Below are 24,044 nucleotides of genomic sequence, written 5' to 3'. Positions count from 1 at the left end.
TACCTTGCAGTAATCCTTGACCACTCGCTAACCTACCCTCACCAACTCTGAAAATCTGCCAAAAAGACCCAGGCAGTCACAGTTTTCTGTTCCCAGTATCCACGTGGAGCTCCTCTGATCCCTTGAGAATAGAGGCTCCTTTTCCCTCTCTTGAAATCCTGCACTAAAGCCGCCAGTGCTGCAACAAGGAACCTTGGAGCATGTTCTCTGCCCCGTTAAGCCATTGAGTCTTTCTGCTTGGACACTCTTCCCTCGCCACTTCCAGCACCTGTGCAGCCAGAATACACCTCCTCTTTAGGCTGGCTTTAAGTGCAGCTAGCTTCACACAAACCCAGCCTCTTAATGAGGCATGTAGCCACTCAACAGCATGTTTATTGCTGAGCTTCACACTACTCTCATTTAACTTAGCAGGCTGCACAAAGTTTATTTATTTATTTGTGTCATAAGTAGCCTTACATTAACACTGCAATGAAGTTACTGTGAAAATCCCCTGGTCGCCACACTCTGGCGCCAGTTCAGGTACACTGAGGGAGAATTTAGCATGGCCAATGCCCCCAACCAGCCTGTCTTTCGGACTGTGGGAGGAAACCGGGGTACCCGGAGGAAATCCACGCAGATACGGGGAGAGCGTGCAGACTCTGCACAGACAGTGACCCAAGCCGGGAATCGAATCCAGGTCCCTGGCACTGTGAGGCTAACCACTGTGCCGCCTTTATTTGCCTCAAATCTGGCATCACAATGAATGGCTGCAGGTTAATCGTGTCTTGGCATTCCCTGTGCCCACTTTTGAGCCTTAGCCAATTTTCCCCCTTCGCATTGTGGCTATTGTGGTACATTTACACGTAAAATGTTTATAAAAAATTAGTGCGAGTGAAGAAATGTTCTGCATGTTTTCCCACTCAGTTCAATAATATAAGAATTTTAGAGAGCATAACTTTTGTATTTTCTGTAGATGATAGAAAATTGTTTCTGCCAATGATACAAAATAGGAATTACAAAATTTTGCAACAGGTCCAAAAGCGAACCAGCAGTCAGTTGTCGAGCGACAGCCACGTGTTTACACTGTACAGAATCCCTTCAATTAAAAGCAGTTCTCTTCACTCTGGCTACTGGCACTGAACAATGATGTATTCCCAATTTAAGTCGCATGGCAGATTTCAGAGCCTTAAGGGTGACACCCACCAACTGTGCTACTGTTTAATAGGCCCTGTCATCATTTTTATTTCCTGGCCATGCGCCTTCAGCACCAGCTGGGAAAACTGCAATTAGGCCAACAATGTAAAAACTACATTGTTGATGTATATGGGTGGTCAAAGTGATGAGTCTGAACATGGGGGAAATGGCAAGCAGCAGTGAACCATCAGTGACATTTGTCACCAGCAGTATTGTGCCTTCCAAAGGTGTAGAGAGAAAAATAACACGTTGCCATCACTTCTTTACACTGGAGAAAGTCAGTGAAAAAATATAATCGGGACAGATGTAAAACGGTTTGCTGATTTGCTATCGCTCGTTTTACAGTTTTGCTCAAAGTCATTCCTTTTATTCGTTTTTGGGATGTGGACGCCGCTAGCCAGGCCAGCATTCATCACCATTTCTAACTAACTAAAAAGGTGATGATGAGCTGACTTCTTGAACCTCTGCAATCCATCTGCTGTTGGTACACCCACAGCGCTGATAGGCAAAGGAGTTAATGGATTTTGTGAAGGAATGGTAATATATTTCAAAGTCAGGATGATGTGTAGCTTGAAGGCAAACTTGCAGGTATTAATGGCCCCAGACAACCACTGCCCTTGTCCACCTCGATGGTAGAGGTCACAGGTTCAGAAGGTGCTGTTCATTTCAGAAAGGAAGCCAAATTAGAGCTTCTTTATCGCTTTCAGAACTTTGAGAATCTCATAGATAACCTTCTGTGACATTCCCTAAGCATAAAACACTGATATGAATTTGTAATTTAGTGTTCTGCAGCATCTTCTTTTGTTAATTAGTAGCTAACACCAAAAGTGCCTCTCATCTTTTAGATAGAATAAATAAGACCTGCATTTTTATTGTGCCTTTCATGACTACAGGACACCTCAGTACGCATTGTTGCCAGTTGTGCGCTTTTGACATGTAGTCACTGCTGTAAAGTAAGAAACTCTAATTTTATACAAGAGGTTGAATTGACCAGCCCTGAGACTGACCTTTTGTATATTGCAGTATTCGTTCAAGCAGGACTGGGTACTTGGTGATACGCTGGGTAACTAGTAGGATACACTCTGGGACACCAAGACGTCGGACCAGCAGATTGTTGCTCTGTTGCTAAAATAGGATAACCAAATGTAAGCTTTTCTTTGTTGTTTGCACATATTTGGTTTTGCAGAGAAAAGTGATTAATGAGAACTTACCCTGATAAAGTTTTGGAATTTCTTATTTTGTTGCTGCAGTTCTTTAAAAAAATTGACTGCCTCTTTGTGATGACTACAGAAGTCACCATAGGTTTGTTTCAACTTGTTGCCATTTTCATCTGTAAACTAAGCACAAGGGATGTTCATTATCAACTAAAGGGACAATCATCTAGGATTTTAAATATAAATACATTTCCAAAGTCCCTGGATGAGAGTTCCCTGCTTGATCCTGTAATCAGGCTAGTCAAAGACAGATTAAAGGACAGAAAATTGACTGGTATTTAAATTGTCATTTTGTAGTACAGAACTTGAGTATTACTGAAAAAAGAGACATGTTAAAGCTTTCTGTCTTGCATTCAACAGGACATTTTGCAAGATTACAATGTAAGGGGAGCACAACAATTTATACTGTGTGAGAAGAGTGTTTTGATTGGTTGGCAAGTACAAAGAACAAAGAAAATTACAGCACAGGAACAGACCCTTCGGCCCTCCAAGCCTGCACCGACCATGCTGCCCGACTGAACTAAAACCCCCTACCCTTCCGGGGACCATATCCCTCTATTCCCATTCTATTCATGTATTTGTCAAGATGCCCCTTAAAAGTCAAAAGTAGATCTAATTGGTAGAGGTATTGCCATGGAGAATGCACTGTGTCACTGATAATTTGTTTGAAATTTAAACCAGGCAGTTTGACCCTGATTGGTCAAGGCATTGCCCTGAGGAATGAGTCAGTGAATGGATGTCATTTTGTTCGGCTGAAACAGGCGCAATGTGTGTACATGTTCTTTCTGCCTGCAAATAACATGGTCTGGCATATTAATATATATAGTTTCCAGTACATGCAAATGGGTCACAGTATGAGCCCAACTGACAATCTTAAATTAGTTGTCAACATAATTCTTAGTCCACTAAGGATTATTTAGCAAATGTTGTCCAATCACAGAATCACACCTAATATTGGACACTGTGTTTTGAGTTTTGCAAGCACGGGCTGGTTGGATATGGTCTGTACCTTGCCTATTTCTGTACTGTAGGGTTCTATGATTTCTATGTTGGGAACAGCAGCTGGGACGTGCTGTTTGATATGATCCACCAGTCTTTGGGATGTACGACCTACATACCTGGCATCACACTGGCACTAAAATTCATCTACCACATTACTCATCTGTGTAATTGGCAGAATGTCTTTCTGGTTTGATGGCAGCATTGTGTTGTGGCGGTCATTCAGTTGGAACTTTACAATTTCTCATGTACTACTTTAAGGTTATCTGAATGCATCTATCAACGAGTCCTACCTTTTCCACAGGCATAAACAAAAAAGTAATAATAAGGAGTAAGGCTACTGACAGTTATTTTCTCTCCCACTTGCATGGAATTGTGACGGAGAACAGTTTCATAGGTATCAGGCACCCTGCAGTGCCTGCAGGTGGCAATGCATTGTCCATACGTGAGTGAGAACAATGTGCTGGCAGAGTATTCAACCACAGAAGACATCACAGGCAAGTCTGAGCCTGTCCCTCGCTGCTATCTATACTTTCCAGCATGACTGAGTAATAACCGGAGTTAGAAATCATAGAATCATAGAAACCCATAGGACCCCAGCTGACATTTCTGCCCACCCCCACTCTGCACTAATCAAAGCTGCTGAATCCAGTTGGAGTATCCCAGGCTGAGATTTGTGTCAGGGTTGGTATCAATGAACTTAACACCATTTGGTGATCAAACAGTGGACTCTTTTAACCTGTATGGTTCAGTTCCGTACTAACCAATCCATCACGAGAGCTCCATTCATATTTTGTTTATTTTTAGGATATTTCATTTTTACTTTGCAAGCACTCTGGCTCAATTTATTCTTAATTTACCTGTTGTAAAAGGATATCACCAATCCTATTGATAAAAAAATTCCTTTCACTGTCCTCCTCGAAGGACTCCCGCTGTCTCTCTTTCAAGCAGAAGAAAAAGTGCTTGTGAATTTCTAAAAGCTCATCTAAAGAGGGAAATATTTTGTCGATGGTGTTGTGATCTAACTGCAGCTCCTCCTTCATGCCCTTCCGAAAAATTTCTGACATTATCTCCAGGGTGCGAATGTGGTGCATCTCCGTCTGCATCAGCTCTGTAAGGGAAGGAGAAGCAAGTTAGGGAAATGAGAGCTCGAGACTCGATATCCACCCTATGGTACTGCAGGTGTCAGTATAATAACAGGACATGTTTTTGGGTGGTGAGAGCTATCGGTACTAAGTTATAATTTCAGCTCTGCAGCACAGCTCTCACTGTTTGGAAGCTAGCGGGGGGTGCAGGAGGGGGGAGTTCCATGGAGGTAAAAAAGGCTCCAGATTGAGATCCAACAAGAGACCAGTACTGCCTCCTCTGAGAAGGCCCACCAATATTACATGCTAATCAGGTAGCTGCGAGGTCACTGGCAGATCTCCCACAGAATCAGAGCCTCAAAAACACAAAGGTCATTTTCCCTGATTCAGTGAATCAGTGGATATACTGAGCAGGAGTGGAGTTTAGGCAGATCAGTTGTGATAATTTTGAATGGTGGAGTAGGCTTATATTTCTTATTTTATGAAAAGTATACCTTTCCCTACCTTTAAATTTTCATATCATTTGACATAATTTGCTTTCCACATCTTATATGTGACATCAACTGCACTCAATTGCAATCCATAAGACCATAAGACATAGGAGCGGAAGTAAGGCCATTCGGCCCATCGAGTCCACTCCACCATTCAATCATGGTTGATTTCAACTCCATTTACCCGCTCTCTCCCCATAGCCCTTAATTCCTCGAGAAATCAAGAATTTATCAATTTCTGTCTTGAAGACGCAATCACTTTGTCATCATTTAGAACCATAGAACCATAGAAAATTACAGCTCAGAAACAGGCCTTTTGGCCCTTCTTGTCTGTGCCGAACCATTTTATGCCTAGTCCCACTGACCTGCACTTGGACCATATCCCTCCACACCCCTCTCATCCATTGACCCGTCCAAGTTTTTCTTAAATGTTAAAAGCGTTTACCACTTTATCCGGCAGCTCATTCCACACTCCCACCACTCTCTGCGTGAAGAAGCCCCCCCTAATATTCCCTTTAAACTTTTCTCCTTTCACCCTTAATTTGATATCACTTACACTCACAAACAATCATCTGGCTAGCATTTTATTTCATTTATCTATCATTTTGTTAGCTATCACTTTGTTTAGCTATCATTTTTCACACAGATTGGGGGAGGGGGCGAGTATAGAGATTGGGGGAGGGAGGGGAGACTGGAAGAAGAGACTTGCGACAGGGGAGGGAAGGGAGAGGGTGGAGACTGGGGAGAGAGAGTGGAGAAAGTGTGTGGAGATGTGGGGAGAGAGTGTTGACAGAGTGGGGGGGAGGATATGTACGATGACTACGGGGACGGAGAAAGTTTAGACCCTGTGACTGGAGGTGCGGGGTGGTAGGATATTGGGGGGAGGGAGGGGGGGAAGGGCGGTGGGGGGGGGGGGGGGTGGTGGAGATAGGTGCAGTTTAAACCACAAGTCCTGGGGAGTGGGTGGGTGGAACGTGTAGACCCTGAGACTAAAATGTATTAAGAGCAGATGGGTTCAGCTGGTGCTCTCAAGCTTATAGTGTATAGTGGAACAATCTTTTTGGACTAAAAAATGATTAATTTCAAAGAACAAAGAACATAGAAAATTACAGCACAGGAACAGGCCCTTCGGCCCTCCAAACATGCACCGACCATGCTGCCCAACTGAACTAAAACCCCCTACCCTTCTGGGGACCATATCCCTCTATTCCCATCCTAATCATGTATTTGTCAAGACGCCCCTTAAAAGTCACTACCGTATCTGCTTCCACTACCTCCCTAGGCAACGAGTTCCAGGCGCCCACTACTCTCTGTGTAAAGAAGTTGCCTCGTACATCTCCTTTAAATCTTGTCCCTCGCACCTTAAACCTGTGCCCCCTAGTAATTGATTCTTCCACCCTAGGAAAAAGATTCTGACTATCCATTCTGTCTATGCCTCTCATAATCTTGTAGACTTCTATCAGGTCGCTCCTCAACCTCTGTCGTTCTAGTGAGAACAAACCAAGTTTCTCCAACCTCTCCTCATAGCTAATGCCCTCCATTCCAGGCAACAATTCTTTAATCTTTTCCAACAGTTTGAAAGCACCAAACAGCCCCTAACGCTTCCTTAAATAAAAAACATTCCAACACAAAACTAAATACAGTACCTGGGATGTCAGCTGGTACACAACCAACCAGTAATCCTCTATGATTAAAAGTGTACACTCACCATATATCACATCTTGTCTCTTTATCAGATCTTTCTGTTGTTTGCTACTAAATGCATGATCAACGGCAAGGCTCCAGGACTCAGCTTTAAATTCCTGTGCATCAAACTCAAGGTCTCCACGCATTGAAGGGACCACATTATCTGGTAAAAGAGAGATTTAAAGTCAACAACATCCAGGAAATATTCACTTGGAAAGTTTACTGAACATCAGTAAACATTTGTCTCGTGCTCCTGGCGATTCTGAGTGTATACAGTGCCAAGTCCTACTTATCAACACCCCAGTGTCCTCGCAATCTCTCTTTTCATACTCCTAAATAAACTAATGACTGTTAAATAAATGAACAGATGATCAGCCCTTTAGAATGGTGTACTGAAAAAATATTGTGGCGGCATGGTGGCACAGTGGTTAGCACTGCTGCCTCACAGCGCCAGGGACCCGGGTTCAATTCCCGGCTTGGGTGACTGTCTGTGTGGAATTTGCACATTTTCCCTGTGTATGCATGGGTTTCCTCCAGGTGCTCTGGTTTCCTCCCACAGTCCAAGATGTGCGGGTTAGGTGGATTGGCCATGCTAAATCGCCCATTAGTATCAGGGGGACTAGCTAAAGTAAATGCATGAGGTTATGGGATAGGGGCTGGGTGGGATTGTGGTCGATGGGCTGAATGGCCTCCTTCTGCGCTGTAGGATTCTATGATAAGCAATAATTTTCATGGAACCTCATCGATTTAAATTTCATTCCAGGGCCTTTCTAGAATGAATAGTTTGGAAGATTAGAACAAAGCCCAAAAGTTCTTGATGTGGTCCAGCCAGTGAGGATTCAAAAACTGAGCGTTTTGAAAATGCAGAACAAAATGACATGGGCCCAGCACCAGGCCTTGATCTGGAAGATGGCGGGGAGCAGGGGGCAGTTACTAAATGACCTGTTCCCGTTTTCTGACAGCTGAGGAATGATGATTTAACACTTTTGAGGTTTGTGAGCCACTGGATGGGTGTAACTATTGAAAAGTGTTGTTTGTGTAAACATACAACATTTGAATGAAACAGCTCGGCACCAACTTCCAGAGTCTATTTACCAAACAGGTCCTGGACAGGAACTGCGGCAATGGTGAAATGCAGGCTGATTATTTGTATGGGGTGGGAGAGGTTATGGCAGATGGTCCCTGTCTATGCTATGGAGATAACTAGCATGGCAATAGGTCCCACGGAGAGCTAGCCAGCGACTCAGTCCCCTCCTCGGAATTCCACCAGAAAGGTTGAATGACTTTAGAAGGAGAACAAATATGATGCTTATCCTGTGTTGCTAATTTAAAGTACTATTTATGTATGATATGAAAGAAACTGACAGTAATACCCAGGCAATTCTGCACCAATAAAGGATCTTTAGCAAGGATTTAGCATTGAAGTGAAAACAGAACAATTATGTAAATTGCGTTATATATACCACAATGACAAAGGAGACTAATGAAGGACAGAACCTCTAATTGCCCAACCATGTTGCTTCAACCTCGCCAGAGGCACCAACTTCTCGGTTTTGTACAGATGTGCCCTTGAAGATGCCTATATTCTCAGTGTGACCTCAAATAAATAATGACGCGCTGGAGAACTGAAATAACAGAACTAAATTCACACAAATCGTTCTCCTATAATGATCCTTTCAGCTGCCATCAACACAAGACCAACTGTCCTTACCTCCTAAAATACATCTGACTGGGAAAAGAAATCATGAAGTGATGTTACAGTGGGGTGGGTGGGGGGGCAGTAGGGGTTCGGAACAAGTACGTATTGAATCTATCTGTAATTTAAACTAGATCAGCTAATTAGTTTTGAAAATAACCTAAATTGATCATATATATTAACACTAATGAAGTGAATAAAGAAGGTCAGATAGGTTTGGTATTGCAGGAGGTGAGTTGTAAATGCAGCATGTGGGGTTTTCATGGAAAGCACTATGATTTCAGACAAACACAGTAAATATTTGCATCTTGCAGGAAATTCAGCTCAGAGTTGTTGAGGTGGAATCCGTGTTGCAGACATTACGTTGCATCAGGGATGAAACAAATTAGCTGAACACTTTGATCCAGCAGGCAGTCACAAACCTGAGGTAAGGTAATGGGAGAGGTCTCTTTTAATGGGTTAGGGACAAGATGGTGTGACTGAAAGTCAGGCAGGTAAGGGGACTCCAGGTGCAACTTCCAACCTTATGCAAAAGGCTCAAGATTCTTGCTGTCTGTGTGAAAGAGAGTGAAGTCTGCGAGGAGGATGAGCACTCTGACCAAAGCACCTAGAACAAGGGGGCACTGTCCAGAAAAAGTGTTCAGCCATTTAGGAGTCAGATGGGATATTTTTTCAATCAAAGGTCTGCCAACATTTGGAGCTATGGATACTCGGTAATCAACAGATTTTTGGAAACCAAGCGAATTGAGGAATAAGGGCATAATGTGGGAAGGTGTATCTGAAGGTATGACCTTACTGAATAGCAGACAAGCTCGAGGGGTCAGCTGGCCTACTCTGCTTCCATTTCTTAGGTCTTTATGAAGCTATGTTTTTGCCCCACGAGATTAAAATCAGATTACACCACTGGCTATTTAATGTCCTCCTCTCCACGTGCAACCATTCAAAGATACTCACCCTCTAATGCAAGTGATTCTGTTGAAGGAGATGACCCCATTGTTTGAAGTAATTCCTCGGACTGTGATTTGTTCCTAGAAACATAGCCATCCACCTCCATGTCCATAGACTCCATGATTCTTCTAAAAGGCAATAGTTTCACGTGAAAACCATAATATTTTGGAAAATGCTCACTGCGTTTATAACGGAAACAATTTTGCAAGATTCTGCTTACCTGTCTATACTAATACTAGAAGCACTTTTTGACAACGGCTGATGTTGTAGTGAGGCTTCCCGTCTGAGGGCAGTAAGTCCAACAGGCAAAGACGATGAGGTGGTGTTCAGTGATTGGAACGCTGACTGTGGAGCATCCTTAAGTGAGTTAGCTATTGAAATAAGAGAAATTTTAATAGTTTAAAACAGATAACAAGGCTAATGCTCAGCAGGTCAAGCAGATGATGCAGTCAGTACTGGTAAATATGGCATCAGTGACTTGGTGAATGCATCGACAGACTGCAGGTCAGTCGATACAAGATACATTTTCTGTGGCTGCCTGAAAAACTCCCACATATTAACAGTCGAATGCTATTGTAGTTTTGACTGGTACAGGAAGTGCTATGGAGTTTCAGGATTATAGCGTCACATCCTCTTCCAGCCGGTGAAAATAGTTTGCTGGTTATATCCCTTTTGAAATAGTGTTCTGAAAGAATTGCTTCTGGGAGAAATCTAGGAATGTTAGCCTTGCTCTGTACATTTGTTCAACTGGGTTCCTCCTAGTCAGCAATCTTTTCCTCCATCTCAGATCCAGCAATGCTTCCAGATCATTCACCTCCTTCATATAAAACATCTAAAGGGCCACCACCCACCTCCCCACCCTGCCCCCCCCAACCCTTCCTCTCAAAAGAATCAAGCAAAATGTCTTTTTTTCAACTATGGCTGAAATGTTTCTGCATCATCTTATTGACAATCCCTACCAGACATTGATCTAAAACCTTACCCTACTCCAGCAACTCTGTAATTTTCCAAAAGTGCCTCCTTTTTGTCGGCTCACAATGTTAGAGTATCGATATATTTTTAAAAATCACAGCTTAGCTTCCTGTAACATCACAAGCATGTCAAAAAATGTGGATTTGCATTGGTCTGAGCTACAGCATTACACGAAGCGAGGGAGGGTCGAATGATGGCCTGTCTGTGGGGAGCAGTGTGGGACAGAGCAGAAGGTCTCCAAAACCATCTTTCTGGTTAATTACACTTTCTCTGAGAGTGTTCCTTTCGGAGCAAGAGAATTAGTCATATAGTCTCCTTACTACACCTTTTAGTGCTAAATTGTGGTCCCAGGACTATTTTTCTACCTTATCCATATTGCCTAGTGATGCTGATATGGAATACAATTCAATACAAACGATGCAGAAATGACTGAAAACGAGGATGCGGAATCACTAGATTAATTGTCACCTCAAGGCCATTGTGCGCACTTCCACTAGATGCTGGAAAGTGGAACAGGAAGAGAAGTCGATGGACATCCAGTGTTACAGTTCTCTATCTCATTCCCACTGCTGTCTACCTGCCTTAATACCAGAAAACCTCCTTGTAACTTTAACAAATGCTGTTTCAACAAATAAATAGATTTAATTTCACAATTTTTTCAATGCATCTGTTCATACTTACAGTGCACGCAGTGGGTTGGCTTGCTTCGGGACATGACGTAACATTTGTCTTGAGGACTCTGCAGAAGGAAAACACCAAGTTTGTAAGAATAGAATAACAACAACTGATAATTATATAGTGCCTTTAATGTAATGAAGGCTCTTCACAGGAGTATTATAAACTAAATATGACAGCGACAGCCTGACATCCTCTGTGGTTTCACTTCCTCTTTTACAACCACAGGCTGTCATTCAGGTTTAGACTCTGTCAACATTGCAGTCAGGATCAATGGGGTACTTGAGGTGCAGTCAACCATAAAGGGATATCAAAATAAACACTAGTGACTGGAGGATGGTCGCAATCCATTGAGCTGATAGCTAAATCTTTTACAAGAAACTGTACGTTGAATTTGTTACAGATCAAAGGCTTTGCGTGAAATGGAGAGAGTTTCAACAATTTCTGCTTGCTAGGAAGCCTCAGCGCCTTCAAATCATACATTGGGGCTGAGTACACAGTTGTGCAGACTAGACCGCCACCCCCCCCCCCCCCCAAACTTCCCCTCTCCTCCCCCCTCCCTCTCCCATCCCCACTCCCCCCCCATCCTCCTCCCCCCCTGCCAGTGGAATTGGCATCTCTTCTCAATCAAAGGACTTCAAAGGGGTCTGCTCACGCCTGCAGCTTCTGACAGGGAGAAAAAAAAAATCTCTGCTGCAGAACGGAGTGCTGCAATGATTTAAAATCCTGCCAGGTGACGAGGGGGGGCATGGTGGTTAAAATGACCTGGCCACTTCAGAATTTTTACAGCCAACAGGCAGGAATGCAGTTGTCTGAAATCACTTACCTGTTTGCCATACATGATACACCAGACCCATAACAATGTGGTTGACTTTTAACTGTCCTCTGAAATGGCCCAGCAGGTCTCTCAATTCAAGGGCTACTCGGGATTGGGCACATCACAGCCTTTTGGACTCAACATTGAGTTCAAAAACTTCAGACTGTGATTTTTCTCCTCCATCTTGACTCTTTATTTAAATCCAGACAATTTTTTGTCCCAACACCCACACCCCTCCCCTTCACCACAGCCCATCTGTCACTAGTTCTTCAGTTTTGCTTTCACTGAGCACTGAGCTTTGCGCTTCTGGTAACACATTCTTCTATCTAATCAGCACTCTCTACAGTCCTTCACACTGCCATTAACACTTCCTTTGTCTTTTTTTAAATTTAATTTTTCATGGGATGTGGATGTCATTTACTGCCCTAATTGCCCTTGAAAAGGGAGGCTTGCTGGGCCATTTCAGAGGACAGTTAACAGTCAACCACATTGTTATGGATCTGGAGTAACGTGTAGGGCAGGCCGTTAAGGATGGCAGATTTCCATCCCTAAAGAATATTAATGAACCAAAGGGCTTTTTATGACAACTGACGATAGCTTTATGGTAAGAAGTCTCACAACACCAGGTTAAAGTCCAACAGGTTTATTTGGTGTGCACACCAAATAAACCTGTTGGACTTTAACCTGGTGTTGTGAGACTTCTTACTGTGCTTACCCCAGTCCAACGCCGGCATCTCCACATCATGACTACGATAGTTTTATGGCCACCATTACTGGGACGAGTTTTATATTCCTTTTTTTATTAATTGAATTTAAATTCCATCAGCTGCCGTGATGGGATTTGAACCCATGTGCCCAGAGCATTGTAAGAAGTCTCACAACAGGTTTATTTATTTATTTACCTTTTGCTCAAAATGGGCATAGAATGCGTTGAGCTCATCGGGGAGGGGTGTATTGGTGCTGGCGATGTTACCTGCCTTCATCTTGTAGCCTGTTATATCTTGCAGACCTTGCCATAGTCAGCAGGAGTCCGTGTGGCTAGACTGGGATTCCAGCTTGGTCCGGTATTCTCTTTTGGTATCTTTGATAGATTTCCGTAGAGCATACTTAGCTTTCTTGTGTAGGCCAGGGTCAACTGACTTTAACGCCTCGGACTTGAACTTCAGCAGGCAGTGGATATCCCTGTTCATCCATGGTTTCCGGTTGGGAAACACGCGGATTTGCTTCTTTGGCACATAGTCTTCTACACACTTACTAATGAAGTCAGTTACTGTAGCGGCGTACTCGTTCAGGCTAGTCGCAGAGATTTTAAATACTGACCAGTCTACTGACTCTAAGCAGTCCCGTAGGAGATCATCCGATTCCTCAGACCAACATTGCATGACTTTCTTTGACGGATTCTCCTGTTTCAGTTCTTTCTTGTAAGCCGGGAGCAGCACAGCCTTGTGGTCTGATTTGCCAAAGTGTAGGTGGGTAATAGAGCAGTAGGCATTTTTGATATTTGTGTAGCAGTGGTCTAGGATGTTTGGGCCTCTGGTGGAATAGGAGATGTGTTGATGGTGTCTTGGTAGAACACTCTTGAGCTTGGCCTGATTGAATTCCCCAGCCACAGTGAACAAGGCCTCGAGATGTTTTGTCTCAAGGTTATTTGTGGTGGTGTAGCTTCTAGCTTCCTTTTGAAAACAACTAAACTATCACCAATTCCTGAGGCAGTGAGTTGCACATCCTAACTACAACACTGAGTAAAGGAATTTCTCATTATTTCCCTATTAGATTCAGTAGTAACTATCTTGTATTTTTGAATTCCCTTCACTTGTTCCCTACACAAGCGAAAATATTCTCTTCCTATCCCATTGATCCACTGGAGCAAGCTGAGAGGGGTGATTGAAAAGCAGCAGTGCTGGTAAGAGATTAATTGGATTAATTGAATTGTTTATTTATTTAATTAGTCAGCTAGTGTGTGTATTTTTTTGGCCTTTACTTTAACAGCAGTTTTTCAAGTTTAAAGTGAAAACTAGAAGTGGGCAGCAAAGGAGTCTGGGAAGGGTTTTTATTTTAACTTTAAAAGTCAGTTACCTGGGAGGTTCCCCCTCATTGATCCACTGGAGCAAGCTGAGAGGGGTGATTGAAAAGCAGCAGTGCTGGTAAGAGATTAATTGGATTAATTGAATTGTTTATTTATTTAATTAGTCAGCTAGTGTGTGTATTTTTTTGGCCTTTACTTTAACAGCAGTTTTTCAAGTTTAAAGTGAAAACTAGAAGTGGGCAGCAAAGGAGTCTGGGAAGGGTTTTTATTTTAACTTTAAAAGTCAGTTACCTGGGAGGTTCCCCCTCATTGATCCACTGGAGCAAGCTGAGAGGGGTGATTGAAAAGCAGCAGTGCTGGTAAGAGATTAATTGGATTAATTGAATTGTTTATTTATTTAATTAGTCAGCTAGTGTGTGTATTTTTTTGGCCTTTACTTTAACAGCAGTTTTTCAAGTTTAAAGTGAAAACTAGAAGTGGGCAGCAAAGGAGTCTGGGAAGGGTTTTTATTTTAACTTTAAAAGTCAGTTACCTGGGAGGTTCCCCCTCATTGATCCACTGGAGCAAGCTGAGAGGGGTGATTGAAAAGCAGCAGTGCTGGTAAGAGATTAATTGGATTAATTGAATTGTTTATTTATTTAATTAGTCAGCTAGTGTGTGTATTTTTTTGGCCTTTACTTTAACAGCAGTTTTTCAAGTTTAAAGTGAAAACTAGAAGTGGGCAGCAAAGGAGTCTGGGAAGGGTTTTTATTTTAACTTTAAAAGTCAGTTACCTGGGAGGTTCCCCCTCATTGATCCACTGGAGCAAGCTGAGAGGGGTGATTGAAAAGCAGCAGTGCTGGTAAGAGATTAATTGGATTAATTGAATTGTTTATTTATTTAATTAGTCAGCTAGTGTGTGTATTTTTTTGGCCTTTACTTTAACAGCAGTTTTTCAAGTTTAAAGTGAAAACTAGAAGTGGGCAGCAAAGGAGTCTGGGAAGGGTTTTTATTTTAACTTTAAAAGTCAGTTACCTGGGAGGTTCCCCCTCATTGATCCACTGGAGCAAGCTGAGAGGGGTGATTGAAAAGCAGCAGTGCTGGTAAGAGATTAATTGGATTAATTGAATTGTTTATTTATTTAATTAGTCAGCTAGTGTGTGTATTTTTTTGGCCTTTACTTTAACAGCAGTTTTTCAAGTTTAAAGTGAAAACTAGAAGTGGGCAGCAAAGGAGTCTGGGAAGGGTTTTTATTTTAACTTTAAAAGTCAGTTACCTGGGAGGTTCCCCCTCATTGATCCACTGGAGCAAGCTGAGAGGGGTGATTGAAAAGCAGCAGTGCTGGTAAGAGATTAATTGGATTAATTGAATTGTTTATTTATTTAATTAGTCAGCTAGTGTGTGTATTTTTTTGGCCTTTACTTTAACAGCAGTTTTTCAAGTTTAAAGTGAAAACTAGAAGTGGGCAGCAAAGGAGTCTGGGAAGGGTTTTTATTTTAACTTTAAAAGTCAGTTACCTGGGAGGTTCCCCCTCATTGATCCACTGGAGCAAGCTGAGAGGGGTGATTGAAAAGCAGCAGTGCTGGTAAGAGATTAATTGGATTAATTGAATTGTTTATTTATTTAATTAGTCAGCTAGTGTGTGTATTTTTTTGGCCTTTACTTTAACAGCAGTTTTTCAAGTTTAAAGTGAAAACTAGAAGTGGGCAGCAAAGGAGTCTGGGAAGGGTTTTTATTTTAACTTTAAAAGTCAGTTACCTGGGAGGTTCCCCCTCATTGATCCACTGGAGCAAGCTGAGAGGGGTGATTGAAAAGCAGCAGTGCTGGTAAGAGATTAATTGGATTAATTGAATTGTTTATTTATTTAATTAGTCAGCTAGTGTGTGTATTTTTTTGGCCTTTACTTTAACAGCAGTTTTTCAAGTTTAAAGTGAAAACTAGAAGTGGGCAGCAAAGGAGTCTGGGAAGGGTTTTTATTTTAACTTTAAAAGTCAGTTACCTGGGAGGTTCCCCCTCATTGATCCACTGGAGCAAGCTGAGAGGGGTGATTGAAAAGCAGCAGTGCTGGTAAGAGATTAATTGGATTAATTGAATTGTTTATTTATTTAATTAGTCAGCTAGTGTGTGTATTTTTTTGGCCTTTACTTTAACAGCAGTTTTTCAAGTTTAAAGTGAAAACTAGAAGTGGGCAGCAAAGGAGTCTGGGAAGGGTTTTTATTTTAACTTTAAAAGTCAGTTACCTGGGAGGTTCCCCCTCATTGATCCACTGGAGCAAGCTGAGAGGGGTGATTGAAAAGCAGCAGTGCTGGTAAGAGATTAATTGGATTAATTGAATTGTTTATTTATTTAATTAGTCAGCTAGTGTGTGTATTTTTTTGGCCTTTACTTTAACAGCAGTTTTTCAAGTTTAAAGTGAAAACTAGAAGTGGGCAGCAAAGGAGTCTGGGAAGGGTTTTTATTTTAACTTTAAAAGTCAGTTACCTGGGAGGTTCCCCCTCATTGATCCACTGGAGCAAGCTGAGAGGGGTGATTGAAAAGCAGCAGTGCTGGTAAGAGATTAATTGGATTAATTGAATTGTTTATTTATTTAATTAGTCAGCTAGTGTGTGTATTTTTTTGGCCTTTACTTTAACAGCAGTTTTTCAAGTTTAAAGTGAAAACTAGAAGTGGGCAGCAAAGGAGTCTGGGAAGGGTTTTTATTTTAACTTTAAAAGTCAGTTACCTGGGAGGTTCCCCCTCATTGATCCACTGGAGCAAGCTGAGAGGGGTGATTGAAAAGCAGCAGTGCTGGTAAGAGATTAATTGGATTAATTGAATTGTTTATTTATTTAATTAGTCAGCTAGTGTGTGTATTTTTTTGGCCTTTACTTTAACAGCAGTTTTTCAAGTTTAAAGTGAAAACTAGAAGTGGGCAGCAAAGGAGTCTGGGAAGGGTTTTTATTTTAACTTTAAAAGTCAGTTACCTGGGAGGTTCCCCCTCATTGATCCACTGGAGCAAGCTGAGAGGGGTGATTGAAAAGCAGCAGTGCTGGTAAGAGATTAATTGGATTAATTGAATTGTTTATTTATTTAATTAGTCAGCTAGTGTGTGTATTTTTTTGGCCTTTACTTTAACAGCAGTTTTTCAAGTTTAAAGTGAAAACTAGAAGTGGGCAGCAAAGGAGTCTGGGAAGGGTTTTTATTTTAACTTTAAAAGTCAGTTACCTGGGAGGTTCCCCCTCATTGATCCACTGGAGCAAGCTGAGAGGGGTGATTGAAAAGCAGCAGTGCTGGTAAGAGATTAATTGGATTAATTGAATTGTTTATTTATTTAATTAGTCAGCTAGTGTGTGTATTTTTTTGGCCTTTACTTTAACAGCAGTTTTTCAAGTTTAAAGTGAAAACTAGAAGTGGGCAGCAAAGGAGTCTGGGAAGGGTTTTTATTTTAACTTTAAAAGTCAGTTACCTGGGAGGTTCCCCCTCATTGATCCACTGGAGCAAGCTGAGAGGGGTGATTGAAAAGCAGCAGTGCTGGTAAGAGATTAATTGGATTAATTGAATTGTTTATTTATTTAATTAGTCAGCTAGTGTGTGTATTTTTTTGGCCTTTACTTTAACAGCAGTTTTTCAAGTTTAAAGTGAAAACTAGAAGTGGGCAGCAAAGGAGTCTGGGAAGGGTTTTTATTTTAACTTTAAAAGTCAGTTACCTGGGAGGTTCCCCCTCATTGATCCACTGGAGCAAGCTGAGAGGGGTGATTGAAAAGCAGCAGTGCTGGTAAGAGATTAATTGGATTAATTGAATTGTTTATTTATTTAATTAGTCAGCTAGTGTGTGTATTTTTTTGGCCTTTACTTTAACAGCAGTTTTTCAAGTTTAAAGTGAAAACTAGAAGTGGGCAGCAAAGGAGTCTGGGAAGGGTTTTTATTTTAACTTTAAAAGTCAGTTACCTGGGAGGTTCCCCCTCATTGATCCACTGGAGCAAGCTGAGAGGGGTGATTGAAAAGCAGCAGTGCTGGTAAGAGATTAATTGGATTAATTGAATTGTTTATTTATTTAATTAGTCAGCTAGTGTGTGTATTTTTTTGGCCTTTACTTTAACAGCAGTTTTTCAAGTTTAAAGTGAAAACTAGAAGTGGGCAGCAAAGGAGTCTGGGAAGGGTTTTTATTTTAACTTTAAAAGTCAGTTACCTGGGAGGTTCCCCCTCATTGATCCACTGGAGCAAGCTGAGAGGGGTGATTGAAAAGCAGCAGTGCTGGTAAGAGATTAATTGGATTAATTGAATTGTTTATTTATTTAATTAGTCAGCTAGTGTGTGTATTTTTTTGGCCTTTACTTTAACAGCAGTTTTTCAAGTTTAAAGTGAAAACTAGAAGTGGGCAGCAAAGGAGTCTGGGAAGGGTTTTTATTTTAACTTTAAAAGTCAGTTACCTGGGAGGTTCCCCCTCATTGATCCACTGGAGCAAGCTGAGAGGGGTGATTGAAAAGCAGCAGTGCTGGTAAGAGATTAATTGGATTAATTGAATTGTTTATTTATTTAATTAGTCAGCTAGTGTGTGTATTTTTTTGGCCTTTACTTTAACAGCAGTTTTTCAAGTTTAAAGTGAAAACTAGAAGTGGGCAGCAAAGGAGTCTGGGAAGGGTTTTTATTTTAACTTTAAAAGTCAGTTACCTGGGAGGTTCCCCCTCATTGATCCACTGGAGCAAGCTGAGAGGGGTGATTGAAAAGCAGCAGTGCTGGTAAGAGATTAATTGGATTAATTGAATTGTTTATTTATTTAATTAGTCAGCTAGTGTGTGTATTTTTTTGGCCTTTACTTTAACAGCAGTTTTTCAAGTTTAAAGTGAAAACTAGAAGTGGGCAGCAAAGGAGTCTGGGAAGGGTTTTTATTTTAACTTTAAAAGTCAGTTACCTGGGAGGTTCCCCCTCATTGATCCACTGGAGCAAGCTGAGAGGGGTGATTGAAAAGCAGCAGTGCTGGTAAGAGATTAATTGGATTAATTGAATTGTTTATTTATTTAATTAGTCAGCTAGTGTGTGTATTTTTTTGGCCTTTACTTTAACAGCAGTTTTTCAAGTTTAAAGTGAAAACTAGAAGTGGGCAGCAAAGGAGTCTGGGAAGGGTTTTTATTTTAACTTTAAAAGTCAGTTACCTGGGAGGTTCCCCCTCATTGATCCACTGGAGCAAGCTGAGAGGGGTGATTGAAAAGCAGCAGTGCTGGTAAGAGATTAATTGGATTAATTGAATTGTTTATTTATTTAATTAGTCAGCTAGTGTGTGTATTTTTTTGGCCTTTACTTTAACAGCAGTTTTTCAAGTTTAAAGTGAAAACTAGAAGTGGGCAGCAAAGGAGTCTGGGAAGGGTTTTTATTTTAACTTTAAAAGTCAGTTACCTGGGAGGTTCCCCCTCATTGATCCACTGGAGCAAGCTGAGAGGGGTGATTGAAAAGCAGCAGTGCTGGTAAGAGATTAATTGGATTAATTGAATTGTTTATTTATTTAATTAGTCAGCTAGTGTGTGTATTTTTTTGGCCTTTACTTTAACAGCAGTTTTTCAAGTTTAAAGTGAAAACTAGAAGTGGGCAGCAAAGGAGTCTGGGAAGGGTTTTTATTTTAACTTTAAAAGTCAGTTACCTGGGAGGTTCCCCCTCATTGATCCACTGGAGCAAGCTGAGAGGGGTGATTGAAAAGCAGCAGTGCTGGTAAGAGATTAATTGGATTAATTGAATTGTTTATTTATTTAATTAGTCAGCTAGTGTGTGTATTTTTTTGGCCTTTACTTTAACAGCAGTTTTTCAAGTTTAAAGTGAAAACTAGAAGTGGGCAGCAAAGGAGTCTGGGAAGGGTTTTTATTTTAACTTTAAAAGTCAGTTACCTGGGAGGTTCCCCCTCATTGATCCACTGGAGCAAGCTGAGAGGGGTGATTGAAAAGCAGCAGTGCTGGTAAGAGATTAATTGGATTAATTGAATTGTTTATTTATTTAATTAGTCAGCTAGTGTGTGTATTTTTTTGGCCTTTACTTTAACAGCAGTTTTTCAAGTTTAAAGTGAAAACTAGAAGTGGGCAGCAAAGGAGTCTGGGAAGGGTTTTTATTTTAACTTTAAAAGTCAGTTACCTGGGAGGTTCCCCCTCATTGATCCACTGGAGCAAGCTGAGAGGGGTGATTGAAAAGCAGCAGTGCTGGTAAGAGATTAATTGGATTAATTGAATTGTTTATTTATTTAATTAGTCAGCTAGTGTGTGTATTTTTTTGGCCTTTACTTTAACAGCAGTTTTTCAAGTTTAAAGTGAAAACTAGAAGTGGGCAGCAAAGGAGTCTGGGAAGGGTTTTTATTTTAACTTTAAAAGTCAGTTACCTGGGAGGTTCCCCCTCATTGATCCACTGGAGCAAGCTGAGAGGGGTGATTGAAAAGCAGCAGTGCTGGTAAGAGATTAATTGGATTAATTGAATTGTTTATTTATTTAATTAGTCAGCTAGTGTGTGTATTTTTTTGGCCTTTACTTTAACAGCAGTTTTTCAAGTTTAAAGTGAAAACTAGAAGTGGGCAGCAAAGGAGTCTGGGAAGGGTTTTTATTTTAACTTTAAAAGTCAGTTACCTGGGAGGTTCCCCCTCATTGATCCACTGGAGCAAGCTGAGAGGGGTGATTGAAAAGCAGCAGTGCTGGTAAGAGATTAATTGGATTAATTGAATTGTTTATTTATTTAATTAGTCAGCTAGTGTGTGTATTTTTTTGGCCTTTACTTTAACAGCAGTTTTTCAAGTTTAAAGTGAAAACTAGAAGTGGGCAGCAAAGGAGTCTGGGAAGGGTTTTTATTTTAACTTTAAAAGTCAGTTACCTGGGAGGTTCCCCCTCATTGATCCACTGGAGCAAGCTGAGAGGGGTGATTGAAAAGCAGCAGTGCTGGTAAGAGATTAATTGGATTAATTGAATTGTTTATTTATTTAATTAGTCAGCTAGTGTGTGTATTTTTTTGGCCTTTACTTTAACAGCAGTTTTTCAAGTTTAAAGTGAAAACTAGAAGTGGGCAGCAAAGGAGTCTGGGAAGGGTTTTTATTTTAACTTTAAAAGTCAGTTACCTGGGAGGTTCCCCCTCATTGATCCACTGGAGCAAGCTGAGAGGGGTGATTGAAAAGCAGCAGTGCTGGTAAGAGATTAATTGGATTAATTGAATTGTTTATTTATTTAATTAGTCAGCTAGTGTGTGTATTTTTTTGGCCTTTACTTTAACAGCAGTTTTTCAAGTTTAAAGTGAAAACTAGAAGTGGGCAGCAAAGGAGTCTGGGAAGGGTTTTTATTTTAACTTTAAAAGTCAGTTACCTGGGAGGTTCCCCCTCATTGATCCACTGGAGCAAGCTGAGAGGGGTGATTGAAAAGCAGCAGTGCTGGTAAGAGATTAATTGGATTAATTGAATTGTTTATTTATTTAATTAGTCAGCTAGTGTGTGTATTTTTTTGGCCTTTACTTTAACAGCAGTTTTTCAAGTTTAAAGTGAAAACTAGAAGTGGGCAGCAAAGGAGTCTGGGAAGGGTTTTTATTTTAACTTTAAAAGTCAGTTACCTGGGAGGTTCCCCCTCATTGATCCACTGGAGCAAGCTGAGAGGGGTGATTGAAAAGCAGCAGTGCTGGTAAGAGATTAATTGGATTAATTGAATTGTTTATTTATTTAATTAGTCAGCTAGTGTGTGTATTTTTTTGGCCTTTACTTTAACAGCAGTTTTTCAAGTTTAAAGTGAAAACTAGAAGTGGGCAGCAAAGGAGTCTGGGAAGGGTTTTTATTTTAACTTTAAAAGTCAGTTACCTGGGAGGTTCCCCCTCATTGATCCACTGGAGCAAGCTGAGAGGGGTGATTGAAAAGCAGCAGTGCTGGTAAGAGATTAATTGGATTAATTGAATTGTTTATTTATTTAATTAGTCAGCTAGTGTGTGTATTTTTTTGGCCTTTACTTTAACAGCAGTTTTTCAAGTTTAAAGTGAAAACTAGAAGTGGGCAGCAAAGGAGTCTGGGAAGGGTTTTTATTTTAACTTTAAAAGTCAGTTACCTGGGAGGTTCCCCCTCAGTAGTAGTTTTTTTTTTCTCTCGGGCCCCTAGCCCTATAAATTGGTGCAGAGGAGATACCCGATCCTCTACACTGGTAGAGGATCCCACCCTTCCATCCTCCTCTAACCTAATTATAAGTGTGGGGAAGTTTTTTGTTTTCTTTTTTTCTTGCTGGTAATGGCTTCAGGGATGGCAGTTCAGGCAGTATGCTGCATCTCCTGTGGGATGTATGTGGTGAGGAAATCCAGTAGTGTTTCAGGAGATTTTAGTTGTAAGAAGTGCATTAGATTGCAGCTTCTGGAGGAGCGTGTAAAGGAGCTGGAGGGGGAGGTAGAGGAACTCCGCATAATTCAGGAGGCGGAGGTGGAAGTTGATAGGAGTTATAGAGAAATAGTAACTCCTAGAAATGAGGCTTGGGTCAATGCCAGGAGGAGGGGTAAGAAGCAATCGGGAAGACAATCCCCTGGGGCGGTTCCCCTCCATAATAGGTTTTCGGTGCTGGAGGCTACAGTTGAGGAGGAATCAACTGAGCATAGAGAGCAGATCTCTGGGGGTGAGCCGAGTGAGAAAGCTCAGGTGGTTAGGGGCTGTAAAAGACTGGGCCTTGTGATTGGGGACTCCACAATTAAGGGGACAGATAGGAGGGTCGGAACTAAAGGTAGGGACTCAGGGTTGGTGTGTTGCCTACCAGGGGCTGGGGTCCGGGATGTGTCTGACAGGGTATTCAGGACTCTTAGGGGGGAGGGAGATAAACCACAAGTTATTGTACATGTGGGGACACACGACATAGGGAGGATAGGGGAAGGGGATATTAGGCAGGGATTTATGGAGTTGGGGTGGAAACTAAAGGCCAAGACTGACAGAGTGGTTATCTCTGGACTCTTGCCTGTACCACGGGATAGTTTAGAGAGGAATAGGGAGAGGGAAGGTTTGAATTCATGGCTGAGGGGATGGTGCAGGAGGGAGGGGTTCAGGTACTTAAGCAATTGGGGCTCGTATTGGGGAAGGTGTGACCTCTATGAGAAGGATGGTCTACACCTTAATCAGAAGGGGACCAATATCCTGGGGGGTAAATTTGCTAAGGCCATGCAGGGAGGTTTAAACTGATTCGGGGGGGGGGAGGGATCCTGAGTAGTGGGGCTGAAAGTGAGGGATGCATGGATGGGGACTGCAATGCACGGCATTGCAGAGGTGGGGTGGAGCAGGGTTTGAAATGTGTATACTTCAATGCCAGGAGTATTCGCAATAAAGTGGGTGAACTTGCAGCGTGGATCAGTACCTGGGACTTCGATGTTGTGGCTATTTCAGAGACATGGATAGAGCAGGGGCAGGAATGGATGCTGCAGGTCCCGGGGTTCAAATGTTTTAGTCGAAGTAGGGAAGGAGGTAGAAGAGGGGGAGGGGTAGCATTATTGGTCAGAGATTGTATCACAGTGTCAGAGAGGAGGTTTGATGAGGACTTATCTGTTGAGGTAGTATGGGCGGAGATTAGAAATAGGAGAGGAGAGGTCACCCTGTTGGGAGTCTTTTATAGACCTCCTAAAAGTTCTAGAGAGGTTGAGGAAAGGATTGCGGAGTCAATCCTGCTTAGGAGTGAAAGTAATAGGGCAATTGTTATGGGGGATTTTAACTTGACTAATATTGACTGGAATTGTTATAGCTCTAGCTCGTTAGAGGGGTCAGTTTTTGTTCAAAGCGTGCAGGAAGGTTTTTTGACTCAGTATGTAGACAGGCCAACTAGAGGTGAGGCTATATTGGATCTGGTGCTGGGAAATGAGCCAGACCAGGTGCTAGACTTGGAAGTTGGTGTGCATTTTGGTGATAGTGACCACAATTCGGTTACGTTCACCTTAGTGATGGAAAGGGATAGGCATGAACCTCGGGCCAGTGGTTTTAGCTGGGGGAAGGGTAATTATGAGGCTATTAGGAGAGAATTAGGAAACATAGGTTGGACTAGGAGATTACAGGGACTGGGAACGTCCGACATGTGGAGTTTTTTCAAGGAGCAGCTACTGCGAGTCTGTGATAGGTATGTCCCTGTCAGGCAAGGAGGAATTGGTAGGGCTAGGGAACCGTGGTGCACCAAAAAAGTTTCTTTGTTGGTTAAAAAGAAAAAGGAGGCTTATGTTCGGATGAGACGTGAGCACTCGGGTAGTGCACTAGAAAGCTTTAGATTGGCTAAGAGGGAGTTGAAGAGCGAGCTTAGAAGGGCTAAAAGGGGACATGAGAAGACTTTGGCGGATAGGGTTAAAGAGAATCC

The 24,044-nt window shown here is 41.7% G+C and overlaps 1 protein-coding gene across 1 annotated transcript in view; it reads right to left on the bottom strand.

Annotated features, from left to right (window-relative positions):
• arhgef28a (Rho guanine nucleotide exchange factor (GEF) 28a) overlaps positions 1 to 24,044 on the bottom strand; it is a 285,006-nt gene that overhangs the window by 61,415 nt on the left and 199,547 nt on the right. The window contains exons 16-22 of the mRNA XM_078213883.1: positions 10,946 to 11,003; positions 9,513 to 9,663; positions 9,299 to 9,420; positions 6,671 to 6,811; positions 4,247 to 4,497; positions 2,385 to 2,510; positions 2,181 to 2,298 (exon numbers count right to left, since the gene is read on the bottom strand). Coding sequence (XP_078070009.1) covers positions 2,181 to 2,298; positions 2,385 to 2,510; positions 4,247 to 4,497; positions 6,671 to 6,811; positions 9,299 to 9,420; positions 9,513 to 9,663; positions 10,946 to 11,003 — 967 coding nt within the window. The remainder of the gene's footprint in view (positions 1 to 2,180; positions 2,299 to 2,384; positions 2,511 to 4,246; positions 4,498 to 6,670; positions 6,812 to 9,298; positions 9,421 to 9,512; positions 9,664 to 10,945; positions 11,004 to 24,044) is intronic.

Source organism: Mustelus asterias, chromosome 6, assembly GCF_964213995.1.
Source record: "Mustelus asterias chromosome 6, sMusAst1.hap1.1, whole genome shotgun sequence".
NCBI lineage: Eukaryota > Metazoa > Chordata > Chondrichthyes > Carcharhiniformes > Triakidae > Mustelus > Mustelus asterias.
The sequence above is the reverse complement of the archived record's forward strand: the minus strand, read 5'-3'. Positions and strand labels throughout refer to the sequence as shown.